Source organism: Megalops cyprinoides, chromosome 5, assembly GCF_013368585.1.
Source record: "Megalops cyprinoides isolate fMegCyp1 chromosome 5, fMegCyp1.pri, whole genome shotgun sequence".
Taxonomy (NCBI): Eukaryota; Metazoa; Chordata; class Actinopteri; order Elopiformes; family Megalopidae; genus Megalops; species Megalops cyprinoides.
Window position 1 is genome coordinate 25,775,604 of NC_050587.1, and position 23,597 is coordinate 25,799,200.

The window sequence follows — 23,597 nt, forward strand, 5'->3', positions numbered from 1 at the left end:
GGGAGGCACTCCCCCTCTCCATTCTAGAAGAATAAACTCTTGTTGGTCATTTTTAACTTAAGGGTTGTATGAGGAATGAAAATAGCTTAATTAAATTGGTCAAAACACACAGGTGAGGGTGTGCTGTTGAAGAAGGGCTGTGATGTGAAGAGTTATTTATCTAAGCTGATTGAACACCAGGTTGTAAATTTCCATATGGTTTAGCTGATAAGGACACATTTCAATACAGCCCTGTTTTCGTAAATACCTTAATATGTAAATACCTCACATGAAGTAAGTCAGTCTTATCCTGATGCAGAAATGATTAGGTGTTGATGTTAGACATTTTTTTAATCAAATACGTTTCATGGTTTTTGAGTGATTCATGATGATGGTTTATGATTAGTGTCTGCTTTTTATCCCTCGGGTATGATGAGGTGATACTTTTTAGGGTAAACCGCTTTATAGCTGAAGTTGTTCAGTCTTGTCTTTGTCCTGTGGGTTGAAAAGTTCTTTAAATCAAATTAGCAACTGAACTTTATAAACACACCACTGTACCTATATATAATGCTGCCATGAGAATACAATCCCCCAAGTGTGGGTTGAGGGAAAGTAAAGACATAGACCCATATTTTGGCCCTGTCCTTTCGCTGGATTTAGACTAATAGTTCTTGTGTTAAAAGATTATTTAGATTTCATTACATTTGCATGGACATCACATTTTTTACTCAAACAGATTCTGTCTAGTGACACCGCCTGCTTTGTTGAACAAATGCACCACCTAGTGTTTCGTGCCAGGGCCCAGCGTGAGTCAGTGCAAGTTTCTCTGTACGCAGGTTTTGAAAGACAGACATTTCCGTAAATCATTTATCTGTTTATCGTGTGAAACCACAAGATTATATAAGTTGATGTGAACCTGCATAAATAATGACTCTGTGTTATCAAGAGTAATGCTAATGGAGGTAATGTGTGTAGGTCACCCTATTCTTGTACCCTGTCTTTCTCAAGACCTGCGTTTCGCAATACAAACAGATGCTGGAGAGTGACAAATGACTCAAAACAAATATTAGCAGATAAAGAAAGGTTCACTAAGGTCAGTAAACAGTGGACACAACAACAATAATGACTAGAACAGAAAGAACTGCTCAGGCTGTCCCTTTGCACAGCAGTACCTCAACACGCTTGTAGGGTCTGATCAGACAATTTCCCCAGTACCTCCACCAGGAGACATAGAGAAGTACATATATCTCCATCTGGACCATATTTAAAGGTATTCACACATAATGATTGACAATAACCAGCACTTAATAGGGCGCAGAGCAGGAAGACGGAAAATTACTGAAGGCTGGAAAAAACCTTACCTCAGGTGCCATTTCAGTTTCGTTTTCTTTGTAAGGAAGGTGGTGGTAATGTGAATCGGATGCGTGGTGCTGAAATTCTCAGTCTATGACCTCTTTTCCTGTAGCTGCCATGTGTTTTACTGTAACTTGAGAACATTGAGGTGAAAATTTCCCCTCATAAACGACCCCAACACACATTTAACTCGTTTGCTTAACTTTGCTCACAAGAAACTTTTCCTTACATTCTCAAGAGGGCACCGGCGGGGACCTAACTGATTACAAACACATGATAGTGTGAGCTGAGGCCCACTGTGGGAGCCACCGCGTGTCATAGACTGTGTGAAGCCGATTTTTATCCCACTTTGTTATTCTACACGTTTATAGTCAACAATGATAGCGTACATGTTCTCAACTAAAATATTTCCCATGCATAAACATCCCATATATAACAATAACATGAAGAGAATCGTGTGAAGGTTACCAGACAGGGACAAACTCATCCTGTTGCCAGATGCAGTACGGACCATGTGTGTAACTTGGCTGACACGGATTTGTAATTCCCTGTTCCCAGAATATTGTCCCCTTAGGATGACCTCACGGGTTAAGGGGCATTGGGGGGGATGGTTGGACCATGGAATCATTGGATCCCGTGCACTGTGCTGAGCAGTTTAAAAGGCACATTGATGTTGGAAGCAAATTCGGAAAGGACCAAGCAAAATCTTACTGTAGCTATGCAGTTTGCAAGGAAGGATGATGAAATGTATGGTTGTAAAAACATGTAGACAACCACGACAGCTCTACTGGTAAACAGTTAAAGGAGAGTTTATGGGCCATGGTACAACCCTCAAATTACTTGAGTGAATTAAAAAAACAGCTTCAGTAAAATAAATCAAAACACAGGTGAGTGTGTGCTGTTGAAAACCCAACCATCAAGGGTTTAATTTTGAAAAATTTTCTCTTTTTAAACCACATTTGGGGTTGTAGCCCCTGCATTTCTAAATAGCTTTCTAACCTTTACCGAGACATAGAGAACAGAACTGGATTATCAGCTGTCTCTGTGTTTCTACTGCAAACAGCTATCTCTGTAAGGTTATGCGGGGCTTCATCACTGAAGTGAAACAATAATATTTATGGCTCACCTGAGACACGAACTTCCTTGTTTATAGTTTATTACTGAAACATATGCAAATGTCAAATATTTAAACATTTTGCATATAAGTACACATGGGTTTACATGCATTGTAGATGAAAACAAACTTGAATCTGCAGTCCACATATATACAGAAAGGAGAGTAAAATACAGGGCAGCAGATGGACTGTCTATGCATTAGACATAGAATCGAGAGTCCAGGTTTGTTGCAATGTCAGTCTAAGATTGCACTATATTGAAATTTCCTTGCAGCTTTAAGACCACACGCTTACTGACAGAGGAGAAGGATTCAGTCACAGGCATGAAACTGCTGTTACCATTAGACAGTCCTGTTCGAAGGTTTACCTCTGACACAGGCACGGATAACCAAGAATCATCCTTTAATTGGATTCTTCTTTGTTCAATGGTATTAAAGAGTTACATGTGATTGCTGTGCACACGTTGTATGTGTGAATTGTGTGTTGTGAGGATTTGCAGAGAGAGGCCAGTGGCCAATGCTTTGGATTTAAAGTAGATTATTCTGGTAACAGGTAGTAAAGAGTGACATTTTCTTGTTTTAAGCACCGAGACCTGGCAATGCATGGTGCGGGTAGGTCTTTTGCTGTGACACAGCGCACACTCTGCAGGTACAGGTACGTGTCACCCCCAGGTCACAGTCATGTTCTCACCTGCGTAACGCCCTCAGGTAATGCGTCAGACCGATCCAGACCTCAGCCTTGATCTTTGGTGTGTTATGTACAGGCCCTGCAGCTTAGGAAGCCATCTGTGGAGTCGTCATCACAAGCCTTCGTCTTGTTCTTAGTCTTCTGCATCACTCTACCTGCAGCATGTTGGTGCAGACCCACATCAAACAGAATTTCATTTTTCAAAAGCCCCATCATACAGGCTTTCCATTGCACTGCAATGACGTGAAACACACAAATTAATGAGATATCAGGCTGTAATAACTACCAGTTGGAGCAATTACTGAAAGAAACATAGCTGCAATGTATACTGTATTGTAATATAAAACATTATGTGCTTTCACTTCGCAGATATTTCTGTATCACACACACCATGGTCCAGGGAGGTGTGGCGAGGGGTAATTTTGGGTACAAACATCGATGGGGGCAGGGGGTTGATTCTTAATGCAAAGTTAAACCATGATAATCCATTTGTAAGACATCATTTCTATCCAACACAGCTTTCTTTAGAAACTCATTGTGAAAACTGAGGGCAGTTGTCAGTCATTAAGAGCCTGGAGGAATACTTTTTAGAAAGAGTAACAGTCCTTTTATGAATGTCAATATTTTGACTGCTAATACTGGAATTAGGATCATGCAAAAACTGGCACAATTTTTTTCCAGCTGGATAAATATCAGTTATTTGCTTATGAACAATGCTGTTGCTCTGGTGCAAGCATGAACAAATGTGACCTTGCAGAGTGGGTGTTTGAGGATCTGGTAAACACAATTAAAAATGATTTTGCTTTTGGTTGACGGATCATTTACTATAACAGATTTTGACAATACCTTTCTCTCACTAAACTGAAGGTAATCTCCATTTTTCATGTAATCTCAAGGTAGAAGACACTAAGCGTCTGCTTCGGATGACTGCAGAACCAGGGGGATATTTTTAAAGTACCCGTCACTGAATAAGTCCAAATTTTGAAGAGTTTATATACAACAGAGTTTAATCTTGACTATGAGGAGATTTTAGAATAAAACTCAGAGACACCTCACACACAACCAAACTGCTTTCAAGGACAAAGGGCATTGTTTTTGTTCTGGTACCTTTGAACACAGTCCATATGTCTGGACTTTCTTGGGTTTCCTCTGAACAGTCATGAAAAAAATTTGTACTCACGAGTCAATAATTATCCCACTTGGATTTTTTTGTAAATAAATGTAAATAAATGAACATGACTGATAAGGTGAAACTGGCCTGTACCATTAGTGGTTATCTTAAATGACTCTAAACCCAGCACTGCTATTGGAGGGATGTAGTCTAGGTATAATGACATCACCAAAGGTGCACGTATCTGAACCAACAGAGGTGAACCATCTGACGATGGTTTGATTAAAACTCCAGACTTGCCAATCCAAGTTTATTTACAATTGTACTCCTCTCTGCTCAAAACAACAGATTCAGAATCACTTCATCCAGCCCGACAGCCCCACTGCCTCAGCACAGAATCTATGACCACTGGCCCACATGACTTTCACTGTGCTGGCCTTGTGATATTCACACTGTGGGCATGCAAAAAATAACTACACGTATCAATACTCATATTGTTAGAATACAACACAACCATAAAATCTCACCACATCATGTTTGCCAGATATAATCTCCTTCCCTATGGTGTATGTATTGTGAGTGTGTATGTATGTGTGTGTGTGTGTGTGTGTGTGTGTATGCACGTGTGACAACAGATTTCTCATTGTGTCCTCTTAGTTTGCACTCTGCCCTGAGCAGACTAAAAGCTGCCCGTAAAATTCAAATCTGGATCTAAACAAATGTATTTCATCACATCGGGCCTTTGGCTGAGCCTTTGAAAACAAGCTGGAGGATTCCTTTTCTGTCTGATATATCAAATTTATCTACCCCATTGGCAAAAAGCTTTTAATCACACCGCACTGAAAATGCATCCATCTTCCATGCTCCAATGCTACAGCTGTCACCCATCATAACTGTCTGCAGAACAGCACATCCTCCAGACAACCATGACTAATGGATTCTTCAGTCGGAAACCGGTAAGTCAGGAAACTCTATCCCTTTTTCTCTTTCTCAACCCCTCTCTTCTTCTTCTTTGCATTCTGTTTCTCACCATTATATGCAGAACAGCGGGTGTTATGTCCTCTGATAGTGCAGCCCCAATATGACAAACAGTCAGCACACCACAAACCATGAAGAAGCAAACCAAAAACCTTACAAACCAGACCTAGAATCCGGCCTTCTGTCTCTTGGGTTCCAATCCGCCGCCTGTCTCAAATCTGCGGTTTACTGTCACCATGACATCTAAAAGCACAAGCTAGCATTGAGCCAGCTCCTGATTATTTATTCTAAATGAATTATGAAGCAATTTAGCAGCATTGAAATCAAGCAAGCTTTGTTTAGATAATTTGAACAAATCACATTTTTAATGATCAACCTGATGGAATTCACTCAACTTTATTAGCATGACTAAGATACACTGGTATAGGGAAAACAAGTACAATTTTTCAACCATAATTGCAAATTTGAGGGTCAATTACAGAAATTCATACCAATAAATATATATACCACAGGAACTCAGGAGGCATTGGAAAACAACATACATTGTGTAAAGACATTAACACGATTGAGCCAGAGCACTAATAATTTGAAATACTGTCCATGTGTAGAGATAACATCACTGATCATCCTCTATATTTATTGGTTCTATATTTAATGGTGTATGGCCTTAAAAACTAAAAACAGGACTACTGTAGGTTCATGTACTGCTCACATTTAAGGAGTCTAGTCAGACACACAGTCTGAGTCCCTTTCAATTGACAAATCTAAGGTAACCCCAAAATGAATAAAAATACAAATACCACAGTTCACAAACTCAGCCTGCAAAACATTTTGTGTGCAATCTTTTGTGCAGAGGCACTTTTTGTTCAGATTTATACTGTTAAAATTCTGCAGAGAGTTACATGCAAGCTTTTGATAGGCCCCTTTTGGTTCCTGAATGCCCATCCCATCAGAGGCGTGAAATGAGACTACTGTCATGGAGCTTGGTTGTAGTGCCATCTAGTGTGCAGTTAGGGAATAACACACATTGTCATTGCATCCTTGGGGACAGCTACACTACTTGACCTTACATGAGTGAATCAAAGATGGTCCAATATGAACAGGAGGTGTGTCTGTGAGCATTTGTGCGTGTGGGTTTGTATGTATGAGCATGTGAGTTTGTGCAGGAACATATTTGTGTATTCAAATTTGTGTGTGTGTAAAAATGTGTGCTTTCATGTGAGTGTATAAGCAAATGTGTGTAATGTGAGTGTATGTGTATGAGCATGTGTTGTGTGTGTGTTTGCATATTTGTGTGAAAGCGCATGGGCTTTGTTTGTAACACAGACAGCAGCATTAGCAGAGGCAATTGAATGCATAAAACCCATACTACCAGAAGGGGGAGCTAGCAGCACACAGAGACTGAGCTTGACTGGTGACCTGGTAGGAGAGACTCTCACAGTAACTGCACATAGACACAGGGCCACATCAGACTCACTGCACATAAACTGCAGAGTGCCAGTTCACAGGTGTTCTGTTCACTCACTGTACACACTGACAGTAACTTTGAGAGATATGTTTACGTAGGTTTTGTATCTTTTTCAGTTTGTAGCATCTCTTCTAGCGTCTCTTGTATTGCATGATTAGCATGTTGTGTGCTGATCCTGGATCAGCTTGTTAGCGCTTTCAATCTCATGAAGATCTGCTGTTCTTCAAAACAATGCAACTGCCTCATATAAGAGTACAACTGCCTTGCATAAAAATACAGCTACCCCATATAGAGAGTACAACTGCCCCATGTAAGAGTGCCACTACCCCATGTAAGAGTACAACATCCCTGTTATAATAATGCCAATGCCCCATACTGGCATGGTGCAAGCAGGGCACCTCCTCCTAAATGCTCATCCCCACTCACCTGGAAGTCTATTCTGTAGCCATTCTGTGTTGCCATGACTACACACAGCACAGACAGAGCAGTGGTCATTAGTGCAGAGGGCTGTACTCAGGCTCCAGAAAAATCTGGATTAAACTTTTTAATGTCATCAGGCTTCCTGTAAAGCACACCTGGGAGCAAGGCTTCACTGTCTGCCTGTTTCCAAAGTTACCAGCAGCCACTGCCTACATACACAGACTGAAAGAGATTACTGCGCAAGAACCCGAAAACATGGCAGACAGAATCGAGGACAGTTTGTGATTGGCTAAGCAACTTACTAATTGCTATAGATCTAAAACTCAGTATGTAAAATTTATTACACATGGAAGTCTGTGAACAATGTTAATAGCAGCTTTCACTGGATGTGCTTATGGCATCATCAAGGCAGCATCTGCTAACCCCCTTACACACGTGTACATACACACACATGTGAACATACACATGTGCACACAAACACACACACACACACACACACAAAGACACATGGACACACACTGCCTTTATGTGTGCAAGATATATCAACAGATAGCCGAATAGACATTGTAATGGAGGCCATGGTAAAGTTTAGTCAAACCTCAAGGATTATGTGTGTATGGTACTGTGAAATTACAGAGCATGTGGCTGGGACTGTATGTGATCACAGTATATCCATTTACCATGGCAGTGCATGTCACTCAGAGTAAACCCCTTCAGTAAAATCTCTGTCCGTCATCTAGCGCAGACAAAACTCTGTATTAGATTCTCCTCTTCAGCCAGCAATAACACCAGTAAATCAACAGGCCGATGATTTTGGGTGCACTCAGTGATTGCTGTAAATGCTGTTAATAATCTTTAGGTTCTTTTATGTCTTCCCCTTCATATGACACTTGCACATAACAGTATATTTATTGTTACTTTTTTACAATGACACTGGTATGCACTGCTTTGTAAGTAATTTTTAATTTAACTGATTATATGGTGTACGACCTCACCATAATTTGAACAGATTTACAATAATTTCATTCCATTTAAGCACCAGAGTGTGATCGAGATCAGTCCCGAAAACAGCGATAGAATGCAACTGGTCAGATACTCTTGAAATGTCGAAGTTATGTTTGCCTCCCAATAAGACAGCAAGAGCACTACAACGCGCTCTCTGTCAATTCATGTGGGCACTCAAATGTGAGTCTATAGTCACATTTACTCTATACTCTATAGCTAAATGATGACATTTAATGATCCATTCTCAAATGTACTACTGATTACAGCTGTTCAGCGGCTAGCCATAGAACTATAATAACGCTACAATATGTGCTTGGCCATATCAGCCAGGCCCAGATGCATACAGCGTCACAATTTATCCCTCAAGAGCCTATTTCCTTTTAATGTTCAGAAAGAAGGCAAACCAAATTCCTCTAGCAAACAACATTAACTGATTTAAACATGCACATATTATGTTACGCCTGTACACTTCAGCATACAAGCCACTATGTCTACACTTGCGTGCCCACACAAACCACAGTGAATCAAAAGTGAACGCCTCCTTAATCTTAAATACAGTCATGATTGGTCTATACAGATAGAGGGATCCCCGTATTCTGTTAGGATTGGTGGAACGCCTGTCCATAGTGTTACGCTAGTTCTACAAAATCACTGGGAGTGACAGAAAACGAAGACGTAATGGAGAGACCGCTGGTGTTCGTGCAATGGTCATCCTTTTAATAATTTTTTGATAATTTCCACAGCCGGGAGTTAATATGAAGGTACAGTAATTGTATATCCCATTCATAAATAAAACAATGTTTTGCTCTGTAAATTATAATGAACGTTGCTAAGAGTAGCTGGATTTTAACTTTCATTTTGGTACCCATTAAGCAGCTAGCCAACGGTGATGGAACAGAAACGATGCTCGTTTTTATTTGCATAATTTGCAGTACTCTAGTATACATTTAATACCATTTCGTCGATGACAACAAGGAAGCTGATGACAGGCATTGCAAGCTAGCAAGTAACTGTATGTGTCAGTTGTATTTTCACCGGCAGTTAGACTGCAAGGACTGAAATATTAATGCGCCCTATTTATGTGAGAGCCTGTTACATCAAGATTAAATGCTCGTATTAAGTATCATTTGAAGTAACGTTAAACATGACATCATTTATATGACTCACCGATATCACTGTAGTATCTGCAGTGAAGTTGCGATGCTACTGTGGTTACCCGGCTTGCGCGCGTACTAGCTAGCTGTGGTAATTTATAGCGCAGCTCCAGTCCAAACGAGATCACAGTTTATCACTGCAGTCAGTGACTGAGAGGGTCTGTTCTGAGCTCGGGCGCGTTGGGTAAATATGGACTGTAGTAGATGGCTTGCTGGTCATGTCTTCAGTTCCACGGGTTACTGACCAGTTGTTTGCAAAGAGTGAGAATGGATGTATCGATAGGCACGATAATGATGATGATGATGATGATGATTATTGTAATGAAGACGAAGACGATGAAGATGGGGATGATGATTACGAATGCTATTAATTTATTATTTCTGTTTACACAAAAATTACCAACAAGGTGGGGGTATATGTAGACTACAATATATGGTGATTTAAACTAAGATAGTAGCCATATACACATACCTCTTTTAATAACTTGTATATGTGTTTTAAGCATTTGTGTGAAACCGAAGAAAATACTAAAGTGAAATCGTGTGAAATGGCTGGCACAGATCCAACCTCTGTAGTGAACAGTCATTATTGTGCCGCAGGCAGTTTGTCTTCAAATTACTGTCACGGGCTTTGGGACAAAGAAAAATGCAAACTATCACGAATTAGGTCATGTTTTGCTGTTCTTACTAATTGTTGGAGGGATTTAAGAAAAGCATTTAAGTAGCATACAGATCCAACTGTAACAGGCATAAATCTCACCCAACAGAGGATGGAACACTATAATGGTATGATAGTTTAGTCTGCAATGTTGTAAAATGTCTGCAAACAAAGACATTTCAACAAGGATGTTATGTGTCAGGAAGTACTAGTTTCATTTATATGTACATGCTTTATTGTTATTTTCATTATTATTATTGTTTTTAACTTTCCATATAGTTCTCTATTGAAAGGAAATGTAGATATGCCCTTTAGATGAGAGAACATTTCAACGTTTTAATGGATGCCTGGTATTATATTGAAATATTATTACATTATTATACTGAAAATTTGCTCAAACACTGTGCATGAATCGGCGTAATAGTTAGAAAACTGAACCTGACTGAATACTAGCTGAAAGAGAAACGGATAGACTATAGACTGTTGAACAACTGTTCTACCTCAAGCGCTCCAGAAAGAAGAATCTATACATGATTACGTCATGCATAATCTGCAGATAGGTCCTGCCGTTATCCTGATTGTGGGTGTCGTCACTTATTTGGCCGTAAATGAGGGGCAAGGATTTATTAAACAACAGTACAAGGTGATCATCAAAATCAGGAAGAATCACTAAAACTGCAACGTGCGCTGCTGTCAGATAGGGATTATAAATGCTTTCCTTTGTAAAAATTTCCTCGGAATATTATTTCCTGCAAGAAATTGTTTAAGACCCCTTAATTCGGCCTCCCGGTTGCCAAGTTCTCCATTTTTGCAGTTCATGAATAGGCAGATACTTTTCTCACAAGCCTTTATAATTCAGGCTTCGAATGTGATCAACTCTTTTGCGTGTGTCTGAGGGCCATGAAGTGGCACAAGACAATTTGAAAAAATTAAATTCTCTTTTCTTGATACAGCTGAGTTAAGGGCAAAATACATACTGTCATATTCCGCGCAAGGAGAATTTTTATTGAAAAAAGAAAACTTAGGTGGGGAGTTAGTATTGAAAGACATGTTAACCTATCCAGAAATTATAGTTCCCAAAAGAAAGCGTTATTAAAATGTCAATCAAAAGTTAATAGATATATTAAGAGATAAGAAAGAGCGATTTTTCAGTATATTAATGTTAAGAAAAAATATATAATTACACGACAGTTCATTTATCGTCTTTATTTGGCAGCTGTCTGCTCTACTCCGAGATTACTTTGTTTACAACGTCTTTGTCCCCTGACAGTATTTGTCTACACCACACTTGATTTGTGCAAGAGTACCTCAACCGTTACTTCTGAAATTCGCACTGGACACGAACCGAAAAAAGAAAAGGCCAGTTTGTTTTAAATACAACTAAAATGATATTCTTCCTGATGGTACAGTGGGGATGCATTGGGATTTCTTAATTCAGATAATTTGTGTTGTCGGTTTTTCGTTCTGTATGCGACGTTCCGCGAGCACCCCTACCTCAGAAATGAAAAAAAAAAAATCATAGGCAGCCCTTATGAATGATGTGGACATTTGATGGATCTCATTTACATTCATTTATCACGGTTCTCTCCTCTCAAAACACTGAGGGAACTCGTATTCCTAACACCTGTCGATAGCTTACTTCATTCATATCTCCGGTGTAGCGGGAAGGGATTCTGCGTCTGCCAGCCGGCTTCGCGTTCTGCCAAACGAACGCGTCGCGCTGCGACCCCAGAGCGACGCCACAAAAGCGCACTGGAGACGCTATTGCAGGGAGAAAAAAGCTGTGGCTGTCAACAGCTCGACGTCTTTGTGCCTTTTGAAATTTCTTTCTATTAACTCCTAATAACTAACTGTTATTGTTTTTGGTAAGATTTTAACATTTTGGTGATTGTACAATGACTGGTTTCTATCCTTACAAAGCTCACTTCAGTGGCCAATGTATGTTTTACTGTTTTACCTTTTTGTACAGAGCGCCCTGTTAAAACACCCTTTACACAATATCTTTTTTTTTTTTTTTTTACCATTTTTGCATACGTCACATTTTGTGCGTCACTAGAAATATAAAATTTCTTGTAAAGGAGGATAGCAGTTTTCGTGGTTTACTGATGCACGATCGAGTGTAGGGTTCGAGGCTGAGGAATCATGGCCCTAGTACAAACTCCACCAAAACAGTGCATGCATTCAGTGCATGTTTATGCACAGAGTCTTGATGCTAAGCAGTCAAATGGCTTGGTGTGGTTTTACTTTCCTTTAGTATTTGCTGTACTGATGTCCTTGTTGTTGTGGCAACTGAAGGAAACCGAAGGAAAGGAATAGGAAAGGAATAACTTGGCCAGGTGCACAGATCAAATTTTATCATTTAGAATTGTAGATGTGCAGTAGTCTTTAGACTCCCACCACTCAGTCGCGGTCTTCATCTCTCTTGCAATTTTTGGATGTATTGGTTCATACTGCCCCACTGATCAAACTGAGATGTGCTTCTTCCATGTGGTACGTTGCTGTTGGTGGTCTGTGTGCTGTGTCTGAATCCTTGCTCTTTAAGAATCCTTGGTTACAGATGGGGTCTCTGCGGACAGGGATGCTATATATGGTCACAACAGCACTGAAATATTGTGTTGGTGTTTCTAAGACCGTGTTTGGCTGCTTTACCTAGATATCCAAAGCACAAATTCAGTCATATGAATTGACAGGGAAGGAGGAGAGTTTAATGTCAGTCTTGTCAAGGTCAGGGTACCAAGGTCATCTGAGGGTTGGCAAGAGAACAGGGACCTGTGGGACTGAGCCTCTCTCTGCCTGTCTGTCTGGTGCTGTGTGGATACTGGGTGGCACACTGAGTGGCTGGAAATCTCGACCCAGACATTTGCAAAGTTTATCATTAAGTCCAAGGGTTTGCTCCTTGGGGGCTCCATATCTTATCATGGTGCAACAGCTCTATAAATATTTCTGAATATACCTGAAACAATCCTCCATTGCACTCTGCTTTAAATAAACTTGAGTACAATACACAAAATGAAATTATAACCAGCCAGCATGTGGTCAAAACATTACAACTGTAGTCATTGCATGTGGTAGAGTTCACACAGGGTTAGTGTGGTATTTATTGGCAGATCAGAAAGCACTCTGGTATTTCAGATCCCCTCTCTCTGGGGTTCAAAAGGCCCCTGCAGTAACAAGCTCTCTACATCCTCCACCTCTCCCCCCTGTCTCCTTTCCCACCATGGCTCCCCAGGACTCCCTCCCAGATTATGTGTGTTTATGCCCTCTTCCCCAACAGTGTGTGTGTGTGTCCCTGCAGGCGGGGGCGTCCTCTGTGTGGGCATCATGCTGTGGGCTGCTCAGCGAGGTGATGGGCACGGGACCGGTGCGCAGCCAGCAGCCGGGCTTTGGGACAGGAGCTGGGCCCTTTCGCTTCGCCCCCAGCTCGGGATACTCCACCTACCCTCCCACCTACCCCCCCACCAGCTTAGGGACCACCGGCCTCGTGTGCAAGGCCTGCGGCTTGGCCTTCTCCGTCTTCAGGAGGAAGGTGAGCAGTGAGGATGCGCCGAGGGCGTGGTGGGGGGGGGGGGGGGGTGGCATGTGTGTGACATGGGAGTGGTCAGGGTGTGGCAAGGATGTGGCGTGGGTGTTTTGAAGGCATGTGTGATTTTTGGGGTGTATGTGAAAAAATTTATTTACAAAGTGCATTTCTCACGCAGAGGATGGCATACACAACTGAATAACAAGAAAAATACATTTAGGCGAGAAGTACAGAGCTAAAACATTCAGAAGGGGAGTCTCATTAGTCTGAGAGATCCTTAAATGGCTGCTTGAGAAGAGAAAGGTTTTGATTTGTGTTTTGAGAATGTTCAAAACCTGCTGAGTCTTTTATTGTGCCGGACAGAGTGTTCCACACCCAGGAGGCTGCCCAACAAAAGGCCCCGAGTTTACAAAAGTCAAAGGATCAGAGAGTCCCGACCTGGTTCTGTATGTGCCTCAACTCGCAGAGCTAGGCAGGGCTTTGAAAGTTAGGAGCGGGATCTTAAAATCAATTTGGAAGCCCACAGGGAGCAGGTGAAGTCTGAGGAGTTGGAGGCGTGACATGGTCTTGACATGTCCTTCTGACACTGGGGGCAGAGCACAGGAAAAGACCTCTAATGCACTCAGGTATCTGAACTCCTCTGAAGATATTATTGTTGTACTGTGGGAGCTACCCTCACAAGCAGACAGATAGGTAGTGGGGCAGGCTTCAAAGCCCTGCTGGATGCCCGTCTTATAGCCCATAGCCCCCTGTACGTGCCCACTCTGCGAGACACTTCTCTCAGGGTGTGTGCTTCTGAGGGTCACATTCACACTGGTTGGTGCGGGGTGACACTGCGGCAACTGTGGAAGTGCATTCCAGAAGAGAACAATAAACAGTTAAGACATTCTGGTCCCTCTATCTGAAGAGTACAGGAAGTTACTGAGCCATCGTGCTCTCTCTGACTGTGAGCATCTTTGTGCTCATTATCAAGTCTTTTGTGGATTATCCCCCTCTTCAGCCTCCTCTTCTTCCTCCTTCTCCTGAAATGTGTGTTCATGTCTTCAGTGCAGCATTTAGCAAAGGTCAGTTACTGCTGCTACTATTCTTTCTAGGAGGATATTTCACTGTCACAGTACTATGCAGCAGGTATATTTCCATTTCATAAACGCAGTATATTTTGTTGTTGAAGTAGGCTATGGGAAGACCGGAATACTGCATGCCGGACGCATACCAGACATGTTGAGTGTCTTCACAGTACAGTCAGGAATTTTATCAGTCGGTTTGCACCCGCTGCTTTCCGTGGTCGGCATGCCAACGGAATGTTTGCCCCCCCCCAGGGGGTGCATGGGCTTATTTCCGCTCCATGTTGATGACATGAAAGGAAGGATCAGCCGCCTGCAGGCCCAGTGTTTGGGGAAAGGGGGGAGACGGATATTATCAACTGAGGAACGCACAATCCGTGTAGAATATATTAAATTTCTGCACCCTCTTACAGTTTTCACCTCGTTTTATCAAAAGTAAAATTTCAAAAAAAGACTAGAAAGGTTTTTGAGTTTATTTGTTGATTCGAATTGTGTTGCATTGCAACACATCAGTCACATAGTGTTTAGCCTACGGTCACACTGGTGTGATTAGCCCTTTCGTGCCTACGGTCACACTGGTGTGATTAGCCCTTTCGTGCGTACGGTCAAACCAGTGTGATTAGAACACTAGAAAAATTCTAGCTAAGGTTAGCTTTGAGGAAACATTGATTTAACATTACAAAGTACAGCAAAAGCTTAGTAATGCTAATGAAAACATAAGGAACCATGTAACGTAACACATGTGCTACATAACATAAAATAAGTCACGTACGAAAGTGTTAAACTTGATTCAAGGTCCTATGCAGTTGATTGTTTTTTTTCTTGACTTTCTTTTTTTTCTAGGACCTTTGTAAGGCTGAGTTTCAGGTTAGTAGTGTTTGAGGCTGTGAGAGTGTGAGGCTGAGTGTTTAAGGCTGAGTGTTTAAGGCTGTGATATGTAAGGCTAAGTGTAAATGAGGCTATATGTTGCAATTGTAGAATAGATTCCTTTGCCTCTACAGGCGTGATAAGATTTGTTCTCATGATCTTAATCCTTCCTGCCATGGAGGGCAGCAGGCTGAATGATTGATTTGAAGATTTATAACCATATCTTTATAGGCAGTTGAATTTTTTTTGACGTTTGATTTTTATCCCCATGGCATATGGACTGTGGGCTGTCTCTTTTGGTTCATTCACTGCCAAGCTGAGGCTTTCTGTTTAGCTGGTGTAGGTGTGAGATGAGCAATACTGCAATGTTTAGTGTCCTATGTTAAATTGGTGTTTGTTTTCTGACACCTGGAGGTTTATTAAATAACACAGTTATGGTTCTAGTCACATTTTACTGCCAGGGCCCACTTCTGACAGTACGTTCCTCCTTCTCCCTCTTTTTTATCTCTCCTGCAGTATGTCTGCTCTGACTGTAAGCGGAGTTTCTGCTCCTTGTGCTCAGAGCTGCAGGGGAGTCTGCGCAGGTGCTCTACCTGCCAGCTGTTGTGGGGTACAGCCTTCCAGCGACCGCAGCTGATGCGCCTGCGCGTCAAGGACCTGCGGCAGTACCTGCAGCTGCGCAACATCCCCACGGACACGTGCAGGGAGAAGGAGGACCTGGTGGACCTGGTGCTGTGCCACCGGGGGAACCTGGCTGACCAAAGCGACCCCAACGACCCCGACGACCCCGATGACACAAGCAGCCTGCACTCTGGCACCTTGTTAACCCCGCCCCCGTCTGCCACACACTCCGCCTCCGAGCTGTCTGCTATCTCCGCCTCTCAGGGAGAACCAATCAGCAGGAGCGACAGTTCAGAGACCTCCAGTCAGGTACACACGAGCCTTGCTCTCTCTATCCCTCTCTCCCTTGCTCCCTTCCCACCTCCTCCCTTCCTCTACCCCTCTGCCTTATGTTCTCAAAGACACTGATCCCTGATCAAGGGCTGAGAGTATAAGGATCAGCCTCAGTGATCCAAAGATTTCTCCTTCTCCCAGCATCAAAACTGATCTCTGGTTAGCACTCAGCACATAAGGCAAAGGGCTCCTTCCCTGAACACTGATGAGGGATCAGCGCTGCTGAAGGGACTGGAGAATGAGGAACTGGGGTGTAATGGTGCCTGGACTTCCTTTATTGCCTTTCCTTTTGCCATTGTCCGTCTCCAGCACTGCAGTCAGGGTCTGGGCCCTCAGACACTTTTACTAATCAATGCAAAATGAGTCTGGAGCTTTTGTCAGTTGTGAAATGGGACAGAGCTTTATTGCTCCTGGTTTAACATACATGCTTGCAGCAGTGGCTGGATATGCTAGGCCTCTGGTGCGGAGGTAAGCCTCAGTTCTGTTTTTATTTTGTTTGCGTTTTTTAGATCAGCAGAGATGAGCCGGTTATGTAATGCATGTACACGCTGCTCAATGATTCCTAAAAAAGCAGTACTGTGACGAGATGGAAAATCTCTAAGGTTCTGCCTCTCAAGATTATCTTGCACTTAACACTCTGGCTTTTAAAAGAGGCTTTTCATTGGTTTTGCTGTACATCAATCATTCAAAGAAGCACCAGTAACATCCGCACAGGGGACTGTGGTTTCTCAGATAATCTGTCCTCAGTCTCAAGTGGGACATATGAGGTGTGGGCGTGCTGGCATAGTTTTAACTGCAGTGCTTGTTGGGAAGAGGGCCTTCCCCACTGCCTCCATCAGGACTGATCATGTGTGTATGTATGTATCTGTGTTTTGTGTTTGTATATGTCTGTGTTTTTACTTGTTTATGCACATATGTATCTGTGTGTGTGTTTTGTGTGTGTTTGTGTCTGTATATGTCACTGTGTATGCGCATATGTAAGTATGTATGTGCTTGTGTGTGTTTGTGTGCAAGTGTGTGCATGTGTATGTACTTGTGTGTGTGCGTATATGCGCATACATTCCTTTGTATTTCTATGTGCATGTGTGTGTGTCCTTGTGTGTGTGTTGCAGTACTAAGAAGGTTACAGCCCCTCTCTGACCACCATTCTTCCCCATTAGCTCTGGCAGGGGGAGTACTGTCCCATTAGCTGATTGCTTTCACTGCCATTTTCTCTCATCATCATTTATATTTGATGTCTTTTCCTCAGTGGTGGAGTTATCTGCATTTAAAGGGACCAATAAAATTTGCCGCAAGCTAAAAAGCAGAGTGTAATCCAAGTAAAACATACTTTATATCTCTGTCCACCCCGGTACTGAATTCTGTATACAGGCAAATTTTAAAGGCACCGTGATGCACGCAGTGAAATGAAACCACAAATTCAAGTCACAGTAGTAAATGGTCCACTACGTGTATAAACCTTGTTGTTTAAAAACGCCTGTATTCTGGCCTGCTGAATTAAGTCATGAAAGCCATGATTAAAAACATGAAAGCTACATACTGCAGAACAGATTGATCAGTCTGTTGGGTTCGTTTTGCTACCACAAATAGCAGGCCCCTCTTTCCATCCTTAAGCATGAACTCAGGAAGTCCTTATTGATCTCTTGGTCCTGGTTCACAGATTCTGGTTGCATCAGGCTTTTTAAGATGGATTAGGAATCGGCTTTTGAGGTATTTTAAACCTCAGTGTGCCTGGCTCAATCATAATATATACACCAGTGCCTCTGAGACCAAGCTTTTCTCCCAGCAGAATATCAGTGACTGGTGGGTTTGCAGCACAGCAGATATGTCCACAGCCGGGTTGACAGTTTGAGTTGCTGGCAGCTGCTGCAGGCTTGCTTAAAATGAGAGGCCTTGTGTTATGACCACACATAAAGGAAAGCCTTACTCCCTCTCATCCCTGACACAACGCCTCTCCTAAGACTAGACTTATAAAAGCCTACTGTGAAAGAAACAAAAACCTGTACCAAACGATCTGTGTCAGTGAGTGTCTTTTGGACACACTGATGAAGACGCTGATGTGGTTTTGTCTGCTTTTGTGCCGGTCTCACAGGATAATGAAGAATCCACGTCGCTGTCTCTGATGAACCTGGAAACCAGCGAGAGCACCCTGGAGGTGAGCAGCTCCCTCTGTGTCTCTGTCATGTCTGTGCTCCGTGGGCCTTATTCTGAGAGGGGAGGGCGTTCTGAAACACTGTTCATGTAGCTGCAGCTGCCTCACAGATGCAAGCTTGCGCACACATTCTGAAAGAAGCCTTGATGCTGCTTCACCTTTGGGTCCTTCACCTGGACAATGGTGTTGCAGTTACTGCCTGCTGTAGGTAAAGCAGGAACTGGAGAGTGCCTGTCAGTCTTCATCCTGACACTCTGATAATTTGATCTTATTTTGAAAAGGTCAAATATTGGTCTGCCTTTTTAAGCCATATGCAGACACCACCATTGCAAGGGTCCTTGTGCTGAAGCACACCAGTTATACTAAACACTGTGATTGCCTTTTCACCTTCACAGGAGCTTGCAGTGACAAAATGGAATGAGTCCTGTTTGACTCTGACCCTGGTTGATAAATGAGTCTAAATGCCCCCCCCCCCACCTCTTCAGGAGGCCACACCCCTGGCGCGGAGACGGGCCCGCGCCTCTCTGTCAGACCTGGCCAACGCGGATGACATTGAGAGTCTTTCGGTGCGGCAGCTGAAGGAGATCCTTGCCCGTAACTTTGTGAGCTACTCTGGCTGCTGTGAGAAGTGGGAGCTGGTGGAACGAGTCAACCGGCTCTACCGGGAGAATGAGCAGAACAGGAAGTCATGTGAGCAACGCATGCAACCACAACTAACCATGCCCACCCACAATTAACCACACCCACCTGGCCACACCCAACCACACCTGCTATTCTGTTTTTGTAAATTGGTTTCCAATCATGTGTTGGTTAATATGATTCTTTATTTCTTCCCTTCTAGTGGAAAATGTTAGTAACAACCTTACAGCAGGTAAGAGATTGATTAATTGACCGGTTGCTTGTTGGATTGCTTGCTACTTGATTTGTTAGACAGTACCTAATCTCTGACTTCAGTGAATGTCTTAAATGCATTCACTACTAGAGGAAGTGAACACAATGAATGCAATCAAACTCATATAAATCTAAAATGAATGTGAGGCTTTCTTTGACCTCACCCAGCCCTCTGTCTAAGAGAAGGGGAAGTTCACCTATTAATGATTCCCCACGGTGCTGGCCAGAGTCTGATCTCTGCATTTCTGTAGACCTGCTTTGTATGGTATAGGTAACTAGGCAAGCTGTCTAATGACTGTTTTACTTCTAACCCTTTTGCTCCACAAAAAGTGGTAGCATATCCCCCGCCTATCTGCAATGGTGGAATTGGAGGTAAGTTTTCTCAGGTGGGGAATGTTTATCCCCCGTTCAGACCCCCATTACACATCAGCCTTCTGCCTGTCAGGAAGGCACAAGCATGAGCATGAGAGCGACCCATCACAATAATGCATGCTGGGAAATGTATTTCCATTTCACTCAACTTTGGCCCTGTTGCTGTCTATGCTTGACTGGCTGCATTCGTGTATTCAGGCTTTTGTATTGTCAGTGATGTTCACAACATTTTGTGGTCCGATGTCAGCATAGATCGTGTGTGATGCCATGCTTCCCTCGGCTGTCATGTCCCTTCACTGAGTGCAGTTTTGGCAGTGCCCTCTTTAAAAGGAGAGGATCTCTGGCCCCAGCTTGCTGTTTCATTTCCGTGTGTTAATTGTCGCTTTGGAGAGTCTCCAGGTGTGGGACGGCCCTGCAGTGTGTAATTGAGTTTTTAAGTGAATGGTCCCCATCAGACTAATGTTCCGTGATGAAGACAGACAGTGTTAAAAGGCCTAGGGGCCCTCTCTGCATTAGAGGGATTTATTCTTTTTCTGTCCTCTGCATCTTCTACAGCAGAAATTGTTTCTGGGTTTCTTCCAAACCCTCTGTGGTAGGCCCACTCCCCCGCCAATCATTCCCACAATTCCCTCAATTCCCACACCCCAGCTACTGCCAGCACCCAGTCAGGGCTGGGATAGTGTCGGTCAGGACCACAGCTAAAATTTCATTAGACATCGGAATTATTAAGTATCATTCAGGATGTATTACAGCAGTCACATTGTGAGAAGGATAGCAGCTTTTGCTAAAAAAAAAAAAATAAGCGAGTTAAGTGTTGTTGCTCCAGTTTGCCCTCCAGTTCATTGTCACCCACCTCTATCATCACGATCACCCTTCATATAAACAGGGATGTTTTAATGTACACTATATGGACAAAAGTATGTGGCCACACCTGTTTTTCAGGGTTTGGGCTAGGCCCCTTATCTCTTGTGAAGGGCCATCTTAAGCATATCAAGACATTTTGGACAATGCCATGCTTCCAACTTTGTGGCAACAGTTTGGGGAAGGCCCTCTTCTATTCCAACATGACTGTGCCCCAGTGCACAAAGCAAGGACTATAAAGACATGGTTTGATGAGTTCGGTGTGGAAGAACTTAACTGGCCCGCACAGAGCCCTGACCTCAACCCCATCGAGCACCTTTGGGATGAACTGGAACGGAGATTGCTAGCCAGGCCTTGTCGTCCAACATCAGTGCCTGACCTCATAAATGCTCTACAGAATGAATGGGCACAAATTCCCACAGAAACACTTCAAAATCTTGTGGAAAGCCTTCCTAGAAGAGTGGAAGCTGTTATAGCTGCAAAAGGGGGACCATATATAAGTATATGTACTTGAATACAATGTCATTACAATGTAATGGTCAGGCGTCCGAATACTTTTGTCCATATAGTGTATGTAGTCATTCACTATGGTTTGTGATTGATGGAGTGACATGCAACAATGCCCCCTCCCCCCACCCCACCCCCTCTGCAGATGGCCTTCGAGCCCAGCTGACAAATCAAGATGAGAACCTGTGCCGAATCTGCATGGACGCGGCGATCGACTGCGTGCTGCTGGAGTGCGGTCACATGGTCACCTGCACCAAGTGCGGGAAGCGCATGAGCGAGTGCCCTATCTGCAGGCAGTACGTGCTGCGGGCCGTGCACGTCTTCAAGTCCTAATGGCCCCGCAGCCACCGAGACCTCCAACAGAGCCACCGACACCAGAGCCACCAACACTACCTACAGAGCCATCAGCACCAGGGACCGCTGACATCATCAAGAGAGCCACTGACACCAGAGCCACCAACACTACCTACAGAGCCATCAGCACCAGGGACCGCTGACATCACCAAGAGAGCCACTGACACCAGAGCCACCAACACTACCAACAGAGCCATCAGCACCAGGGACCGCTGACATCACCAAGAGAGCCACTGACACCAGAGCCACCAACACTACCAACAGAGCCATCAGCACCAGGTACCACTGACATCACCAAGAGAGCCACTGACACCAGAGCCACCAACACTACCAACAGAGCCATCAGCACCAGGTACCACTGACATCACCAAGAGAGCCACTGACACCAGGACCACAGACACCAGCAACAGAGCCACCCGCACCAGGACACCCCCGACACCAGAAACACCAATACCAGGACTGTTTACATCAGAGCCACCCATAACAGAGGAATTGACATGGGAGGCATTGACACAAATTTGACATGGAACTACTGACTTGAGCCACTGGAACCAGAACCACTGACACGTAACACCACAAACACATTCATCAGAACCACTGGCTTAGAATCACCGACATTAGGGCCACTGACAAAAGAGAGACTGAGTTGTGAGTACTGCCAATGTGGATGTGCAGATCTAATCATGAGGCAAAAGAATGTGAAGGGATAGTTCTTACCTCCATCCCTATCCCCATCCCTGTCGTAATCATCTCCACCTCCACCTCTGCCCCTGTCCCTGCCCTCACCCCCCACCCTCCTCACCCCAACCTTACCTCTTGAATTTCCATATGTAGCATTAACCCCCTTCAAACGTGAAAAACCTGAGTAACAGTCATTACACCTAATTCTGTGATGGCCTCCATTTCTGAGGGTCACTTTCGCCATGCTGTCCTGAGCTAAGATTACTCTGAATGTAGGTCCGCATGCGCAATGTTTGAAAAAAAACTAAAATTGTTTATTTTTAGATGTGCTGGACTAAAGAGCAGAATTAAAATACGTTGCTGCAAGGACTGCATTAAAAAGGCAGGTACTGTTCTACTGAGGAATGTGAAAGACTTACACCACACTGTGTGACTTGCCACACTCTGTGTGTGTGTGTGTGTGTGTGTGTGGCTGAGTGCGTTGGTGTATGTGTGGGTGTGTGGATGATAACTATCTTCTTAGTATGTTGGATGCTACTTAAATTCCAGTGTCACAGACTTCAAATCAGCATCCAAACCAAATTCCAGTACAGGAAAAATGGCTCTGAAGCCACAGGTGTGCACACCTGGCACAATTTTTGGACATGGGTTAGGACATGAGGTCTCTGAGGTTTATCTATTCATCCAGTTGGTCAGCGGTGAGGACAAACATCAAGGCTTCACTAATATCATGATCCTGCCCTGGACCTTCATTAGCCCGGGGTACAGGCATACACAGCCACAACACCTCAGTCCTTAAAACCTGTCTGTCGTTCCTGTTTGGCTTTGACGAAACTTTCCTCACTGCTGTCAGCTGGCACTCAGAGCCACATGGAGACAGAACTGTTCTTTGTGGGCTGACCGGCTTCTTCCTTACCTAACAGCTGAAAGTCTGTAACATGCCTTTCACACCATGGGGCCATTCTCACCAGAGTAGACATTAAAACACATGAAGTTCCCCTCCATTTTAGTATCCTCCACATCACCATCATGCTGTCACATGATCCCTCGGCCCTCAGTCCCTTTTTCTCATGTAGCTGTGGCGATATTTTTACTGTTTACTACAGTAAAACTCCTTTTACTGCTCCAAGCATTTCTGGTGCAGACACACGATGTGGCAATCATGACTCCTGTATCACGTGTCGCAGGTTAAGGTGTGAGAGCTGTGTATTGGTGCATACCGCACATTATGCAGGACGGAGAGCTTGTCTGTGTAAATGACCGAACGACGCCATCTTGTGCAGTGTCTGCAGACGCTGTGTTGCGTGGCGCGCAGATACACCAAAACTATGTTCCACTTTCTGCGCTTGGCGTGGTCAAGTGCTACGGACCATGCCAAGCACATGGCGTCCAGCCAATCAGGTTACGGGGGAAATGCCTCCATTTTGGCCCCGTGTGCTTTCTTTA

At 43.5% G+C, this 23,597-nt stretch overlaps 1 protein-coding gene across 1 annotated transcript; it reads left to right on the forward strand.

Moving 5' to 3' along the window:
- Nucleotides 1-8,783: 8,783 nt before the first annotated feature.
- LOC118777961 (E3 ubiquitin-protein ligase RNF34-like) lies at nucleotides 8,784-22,309 on the forward strand. Its single transcript, XM_036529236.1, has 8 exons — nucleotides 8,784-8,877; nucleotides 13,224-13,454; nucleotides 15,896-16,309; nucleotides 18,426-18,488; nucleotides 18,971-19,175; nucleotides 19,327-19,356; nucleotides 19,707-19,748; nucleotides 21,262-22,309. Exons 1-8 carry the CDS (start codon nucleotides 8,872-8,874, stop codon nucleotides 21,447-21,449), a joined length of 1,179 nt encoding a protein of 392 aa, XP_036385129.1. The 5' UTR covers nucleotides 8,784-8,871; the 3' UTR covers nucleotides 21,450-22,309.
- Nucleotides 22,310-23,597: the final 1,288 nt, after the last annotated feature.